A 7,500-nucleotide genomic window follows, 5' to 3' on the forward strand; every position below is an offset into this window, starting at 1 on the left:
TTTCCTTCTCTCATCGGCCCTCCACTTCCCCCTCTTCTCCTTTCCTTCTCTCATCGGCCCTCCACTTCCCCCTCTTCTCCTTTCCTCCTCTCATCGGCCCTCCACTTCCCCCTCTTCTCCTTTCCTCCTCTCATCGGCCCTCCACTTCCCCCTCGTCTCCTTTCCTCCTCCTCCCCCTCTTCTCCTTTCCTCCTCTTCCTCCTCTTCTCCTTTCCCCCTGTCATCGGCCCTCCTCTTCCTCCTCTTCTCCTTTCTTCCTCTTATCAGCCCTTCTCTCTCTCTTTTTTCCCTGTGTCTGACAGTCTTTGTGTGATGTCTGTTATTTGCCTTCACTTTGTCTTCCATTGTTCTTGTAAGGAGTTGTTGTTGTGATGTCATCAGGATGCGTCGGTGCTGACTCTGATATCGTACCGGGCCCAGTCCATCCAGCCAGCTAAAGACGGGTGGATCCAGAGCCTACACCGCCTTATGGAGAAGTTCTTCAGGTAACTGGATAGTGCTGTGTGGTCGCCACGGACACCAAAACAGGCAGTCACTATGGAAACAAAAACCCAACTAAAAGTTGTTATAGGTACCCGTTGAGTGATTGTCATTCCCATCTTATGTTGAACATTATTTAGGGAAAGAAAGTTTGTGTTAAACTGCTTCTCTGGGTCTCTCTCTATTTTTGTGTCTCTCTCTCTCTCTCTCTCTCTCTCTCTCTCTCTCTCTCTCTCTCTCTCTCTCTCTCTCTCTCTCTCTCCTCTCTCTTGGTCTCTCTTTCTGTGTCTCTCTCTCTCTCTCTGGGTCTCTCTCTCTTTCTGTGTCTCTCTCTCTCTCTCTCTCTCTCTCTCTCTGGTCTCTCTTTCTGTGTGTGTCTCTCTCTCTCTCCTCTCTCTGGGTCTCTCTCTCTTTCTGTATCTCTCTCTTTCCCCCCAGGAATGAGAGTCGTAGTGTGATCAGGATCAAAGTGCTTCACATCCTCTCCTTTGTCCTCAGCACCAACCGCCAACTCTACGAGGTACTCACCCACTCACTCACCATCAAACTATTCTCATTGACTCCCTCTCCCGTTCTCTCCATCTCTCCCTGTGTGTTCATTCTGTCTTCTCCTTCCCAGGAGGAGCTGATCGAGGTGGTGGTGGTTCCTCAGCTCAGTGGGATAGCAGAGGACAGAGACCTGGCTGTGAGGAGACAGGCTACCCAGCTACTGGTGGACCTGGCTGAGAGCTGTAGTACACACCACTTCACCAGCCTCCTGGACATCATTCAGAGGGTAGGAGACACACACCACTTCACCAGCCTCCTGGACATCATTCAGAGGGTAGGAGACACACACACACCACTTCACCAGGCTCCTGGAGGGTAGGAAACACACACGCACCACTTCACCAGCCTCCTGGAGGGTAGGATACACACACGCACCACTTCACCAGCCTCCTGGAGGGTAGGATACACACACGCACCACTTCACCAGCCTCCTGGAGGGTAGGATACACACACGCACCACTTCACCAGCCTCCTGGAGGGTAGGATACACACACGCACCACTTCACCAGCCTCCTGGAGGGTAGGATACACACACGCACCACTTCACCAGCCTCCTGGAGGGTAGGAGACACACACGCACCACTTCACCAGCCTCCTGGAGGGTAGGAGACACACACGCACCACTTCACCAGCCTCCTGGAGGGTAGGAGACACACACGCACCACTTCACCAGCCTCCTGGAGGGTAGGAGACACACACGCACCACTTCACCAGCCTCCTGGAGGGTAGGAGACACACACACGCACCACTTCACCAGCCTCCTGGAGGGTAGGAGACACACACACGCACACCGCTTCACCAGCCTCCTGGAGGGTAGGAGACACACACACGCACACCGCTTCACCAGCCTCCTGGAGGGTAGGAGACACGCACACCGCTTCACCAGCCTCCTGGAGGGTAGGAGACACGCACACCGCTTCACCAGCCTCCTGGAGGGTAGGAGACACGCACACCGCTTCACCAGCCTCCTGGAGGGTAGGAGACACGCACACCGCTTCACCAGCCTCCTGGAGGGTAGGAGACACGCACACCGCTTCACCAGCCTCCTGGAGGGTAGGAGACACGCACACCGCTTCACCAGCCTCCTGGAGGGTAGGAGACACGCACACCGGAGCAGGAGAAATGTAACCGTTGGAGGCTGAGGGACGAGGCTGAGGGACGGGGAGGAGAAATGTAACCTCTCAGATTCATAGACAGAGCTGTGGATGCAAGGATCAACCATCCATAAAGACAAATAACTCAGAATATTAGAGCGAGCATGTAGAAATTATATTCTTCATGATTCAGTGGGTTCGTATCAATCATTTGAGTCCTCTGAAGGATGTAGCAACTACAGATTGTCCCTTTTAAAGGTGTGAAAGGTGTTTGTTTGAGAGAGGTTGTTCTCTCTCTTGCTCGGATCCCTGCTTCTACAACTGCATTGCTTGCTGTTTGGGGTTTTAGGCTGGGTTTCTGTAGAATGGAGAAAGGGCTTCATAAATACGTCAAATCCAATTTTATTGGTCACATACACATGGTTAGCAGATGTTATTGGTCACATACACATGGTTAGCAGATGTTATTGGTCACATACACATGGTTAGCAGATGTTATTGGTCACATACACATGGTTAGCAGATGTTAATGGTCACATACACATGGTTAGCAGATGTTATTGGTCACGTACACATGGTTAGCAGATGTTATTGGTGACATACACATGGTTAGCAGATGTTATTGGTCACATACACATGGTTAGCAGATGTTATTGGTCACATACACATGGTTAGCAGATGTTATTTGTCACATACACATGGTTAGCAGATGTTATTGGTCACATACACATGGTTAGCAGATGTTATTGGTCACATACACATGGTTAGCAGATGTTAATGGTCACATACACATGGTTAGCAGATGTTATTGGTCACATACACATGGTTAGCAGATGTTATTGGTCACATACACATGGTTAGCAGATGTTATTGGTCACATACACATGGTTAGCAGATGTTATTTGTCACATACACATGGTTAGCAAATGTTATTGGTCACATACACATGGTTAGCAGATGTTAATGTGATTGTAGCAAAATGCTTGTGCTTCTAGTTCTGACAGTGCAGTAATATCTAACAAGTAATCTAACAATTCCACAACAACTACTACTTATACACACAAGTGTAAAGGGATAAAGAATATGTACATAAAGATATATGAATGAGTGATGGCCGAACGGCACAGGCAAGATGCAGTAGATGGTATAGAGTACAGTATACACATATGAGATGAGTAATGTAGGGTATGTAAACATTATATGAAGTGGCATTGTTTATAGTGAGTAGTGAAACATTTATTACATCCAATCTTTAATTATTTAAGTGGCAAGAGATTTGAGTCAGTGTTTTGGCAGCAGCCACTCAATGTTAGTGGTGGCTGTTTAACAGTCTGATGGCCTGAGATAGAAGCTGTTTTTCAGTCTCTCGGTCCCAGCTTTGATGCACCTGTACTGACCTCGCCTTCTGGATGATAGCGGTATGAACAGGCAGTGGCTCGGGTGGTTGTTGTCCTTGATGATCTTTATGGCTTCCTGTGACATCGGGGGGTGTAGGTGTCCTGGAGGGCAGGTAGTTTGCCCCCGGTGATGCGTTGTGCAGACCTCACTACCCTCTGGAGAGCCTTACGGTTGAGGGCGGAGCAGTTGCCGTACCAGGCAGTGATACAGCCCGACAGGATGCTCTCGATTGTGCATCTGTAAAAGTTTGTGTGTTTTCGTTGACAAGCCAAATTTCTTCAGCCTCCTGAGGTTGCGCCTTCTTCACCACGCTGTCTGTGTGGGTGGACCATTTCAGTTCGTCCGTGATTTGTACGCCGAGGAACTTAAAACTTTCCACCTTCTCCACCGTAGTCCCATCGATGTGGATATGGGCGTGCTCCCTCTGCTGTTTCCTGAAGTCCACGATCATCTCCTTAGTTTTGTTGAAGTTGAGTAAGAGATATTTTCCTGACACCACACTCCGAGAGTCCTCTCCTCCTCCCTGTAGACCATCTGGTTGTTGTTGGTAATCAAGCCTACTACTGTAGTGTCGTCTACAAACTTGGTGATTGAGTTGGAGGCGTGCGTGGCCACGCAGTCGTGGGTGAACAGGGAGTACAGGAGAGGGCTGAGGACGCACCCTTGTGGGAACCCTGTGACGAGAATTAGCGAAGTGGAGGTGTTCTTTCCTACCTTCACCACCTGGTGGTGATTTGATTAGAGTGTGTGTGTCTCTCTTTGTGCAGGTGGCGAGTCGTTCGCTGGTGTGCCCAGGGCCCCTGGAGGTGTCGGAGAGAGACCCCACGGCAGAATCCCCCATGGAGGATGTCAGGACGGCTATACGAGGCCTACTGGAGATACTGCAGGTACACACACTGAGACACACACACACTGAGACACACACACACTGAGACACACACACACTGAGACACACACACACACACACTGAGACACACACACACACACTGAGAGACACACACACACTGAGAGACACACACACACTGTGACACACACACACTGTGACACACACACACTGTGACACACACACACTGAGACACACACACACACACTGAGAGACACACACACACTGAGAGACACACACACACTGTGACACACACACACTGTGACACACACACACTGAGAGACACACACACACTGAGAGACACACAGGGTCAATGCAGTGTTCCATTTGAACATGTGATTGATGGAATGGGGAATTGATAGTGTATCTGTGCTCTGTTGCTCTCCACTCTCAGAGTAAGCTGTACAGCCTGCCAGCCAGCCACGCTAGTCGAGTGTACGAGCTGCTGATCGGACACCTGCAGCTGCACTACAAGAGCAAGTACAGCTCCGCTGTGGCCTGCAGCATACGACTACAGGTAGCATACACAGGGGTCACACAGAGGTCAACTAGGGTTCAAATGTTACAGCTCCACTGTGGCCTGTAGCAGGTAGGACGCCAGTCACCTGCGGCAGGTAGGGCGCCAGTCACCTGCGGCAGGTAGGGCGCCAGTCACCTGCGGCAGGTAGGGCGCCAGTCACCTGCGGCAGGTAGGGCGCCAGTCACCTGCGGCAGGTAGGGCGCCAGTCACCTGCGGCAGGTAGGGCGCCAGTCACCTGCGGCAGGTAGGGCGCCAGTCACCTGCGGCAGGTAGGGCGCCAGTCACCTGCGGCAGGTAGGGCGCCAGTCACCTGCGGCAGGTAGGGCGCCAGTCACCTGCGGCAGGTAGGGCGCCAGTCACCTGCAGGTTTGGAAATGCTCCCTTTTTTGTTTATCAGAAGTCTCAAAAGGCCTTTTCATTGGTGCCAATCAGAAACCGTCAACAAAGGAAGGGATGAGGACGTTGTCCAAAGTGACACAGCAGACTTACTCTCTGTCTCTCTCTGTCTCGGTGTCTCTCTGTCTCTCTCTCGGTCACTCTCTGTCTCTCTCTCGGTCACTCTCTGTCTCTCTCTCTGTCTCTCTCTGTCTCGGTCTCTCTCTGTCTCTCTCTGTCTCGGTCTCTCTCTGTCTCGGTCTCTCTCTGTCTCGGTCTCTCTGTGTCTCTGTCTCACTCTCTGTCTGTCTCTCTCTCTCTTTCAGGTGTTTGACTTCCTCCTGATGATGAGAACTGACTCCCTCCATCGTCTGGGGTTCCTCAGTAAAGACGGGGTTCTGAGGTTCAGTCCGTACTGCCACTGTGACATGGGGTGGGTTCACCTTCACACTCTGTCCACTCTAAACTCAGATCTCCCCGGCAAACAGTCAGTTCACCTTCACACTCTGTCCACTCTAAACTCAGATCTCCCCGGCAAACAGTCAGTTCACCTTCACACTCTGTCCACTCTAAACTCAGATCTCCCCGGCAAACAGTCAATTCACCTTCACACTCTGTCCACTCTAAACTCAGATCTCCCCGGCCAACAGTCAGTTCACCTTCACACTCTGTCCACTCTAAACTCAGATCTCCCCGGCAAACAGTCGATCTCCCGGACGACATTGGGCCAATTGTGTGCCGCCCTGTGTCTACCACTGTCTGTCAATGTGTAATGTCTGTCAATGTGTACTGTCTGTCAATGTGTAATGTCTACCACTGTCTGTCAATGTGTAATGTCTGTCAATGTGTAATGTCTACCACTGTCTGTCAATGTGTAATGTCTGTCAATGTGTAATGTCTACCACTGTCTGTCAATGTGTAATGTCTGTCAATGTGTAATGTCTGTCAATGTGTAATGTCTGTCAATGTGTAATGTCTGTCAATGTGTAATGTCTACCACTGTCTGTCAATGTGTACTGTCTACCACTGTCTGTCAATGTGTACTGTCTACCACTGTCTGTCAATGTGTACTGTCTACCACTGTCTGTCAATGTGTAATGTCTGTCAATGTGTAATTTCTGTCAATGTGTAATGTCTACCACTGTCTGTCAATGTGTAATGTCTGTCAATGTGTAATGTCTGTCAATGTGTAATGTCTACCACTGTCTGTCAATGTGTAATGTCTGTCAATGTGTAATGCCTGTCAATGTGTAATGTCTACCACTGTCTGTCAATGTGTAATGTCTGTCAATGTGTAATGTCTACCACTGTCTGTCAATGTGTAATGTCTGTCAATGTCTGTCAATGTGTAATGTCTACCACTGTCTGTCAATGTGTAATGTCTGTCAATGGAACGTTTTGTCTGTAATACCCCACATTCTAACCTGCTCTCTCTCCTCTCCTCCTCTCTCTCTCTCGCTCTCTCTCTCTCGCTCTCTCTCTCGCTCTCTGTGTGTTTCCAGGGAGCCAGAGAAACGAGGAAGTGAGAAGAAGCCTGCAGGCTCAGTGTCTCCCACCGCTGGCAGTCCTGCCCCCTCCTCCTCCACCACCACTACTCCCTCCTCCTCCTCCACCACCACTACTCCCTCCTCCTCCATCCGTACAGCCTGCCTGCCCTACTCACCTGCCTTTAATGTGCTGCTACAGTGCCTGAAGATGGTACCTACACACACACACACCTACCTATCTACAGTGAAATGCTTACCGACAAGCCCTTAACCAACAATGCAGTTGAAAAAAAATGAATATGAAGAAATAAAAGTAACAAGTAGTCAACGAGCAGCAGTACAATAACAATAGCAAGACTATGTACCGGTACCCCCTGTACAGAGTGGGCAGCGGCTCTGCTCTCTCTGTCTCTCTCTCTCTCTCTCTGTCTCCCTCCCTAACTCTCTCTCTCTCTGTCTCCCTCCCTAACTCTCTCTCTCTCTGTCTCCCTCCCTAACTCTCTCTGTCTCCCTCCCTAACTCTCTCTCTCTCTCTGTCTCCCTCCCTAACTCTCTCTCTCTCTCTGTCTCCCTCCCTAACTCTCTCTCTCTCTCTGTCTCCCTCCCTAACTCTCTCTCTCTCTGTCTCTCTCTCTCTCTCTCTGTCTCTCCCTCCCTAACTCTCTCTCTCTGTCTCTCTCTCCCTAACTCTCTCTGTCTCCCTCCCTAACTCTC

At 50.2% G+C, this 7,500-nt stretch overlaps 1 protein-coding gene across 1 annotated transcript in view; it reads left to right on the forward strand.

The window, feature by feature from the left end:
- The window catches only part of LOC139405407 (tuberin-like), a gene marked incomplete at its 3' end in the record, with an annotated part of 20,637 nt that overhangs the window by 10,800 nt on the left and 2,337 nt on the right, over positions 1–7,500 (forward strand). The window contains exons 13-19 of the mRNA XM_071147725.1: positions 382–485; positions 919–1,000; positions 1,100–1,255; positions 4,289–4,408; positions 4,799–4,921; positions 5,626–5,732; positions 6,802–6,997. Of these exons, the coding sequence (XP_071003826.1) occupies positions 382–485; positions 919–1,000; positions 1,100–1,255; positions 4,289–4,408; positions 4,799–4,921; positions 5,626–5,732; positions 6,802–6,997 (888 nt within the window). The remainder of the gene's footprint in view (positions 1–381; positions 486–918; positions 1,001–1,099; positions 1,256–4,288; positions 4,409–4,798; positions 4,922–5,625; positions 5,733–6,801; positions 6,998–7,500) is intronic.

This window comes from Oncorhynchus clarkii, unplaced genomic scaffold (genome assembly GCF_045791955.1).
Source record: "Oncorhynchus clarkii lewisi isolate Uvic-CL-2024 unplaced genomic scaffold, UVic_Ocla_1.0 unplaced_contig_11936_pilon_pilon, whole genome shotgun sequence".
Lineage (NCBI taxonomy): Eukaryota > Metazoa > Chordata > Actinopteri > Salmoniformes > Salmonidae > Oncorhynchus > Oncorhynchus clarkii.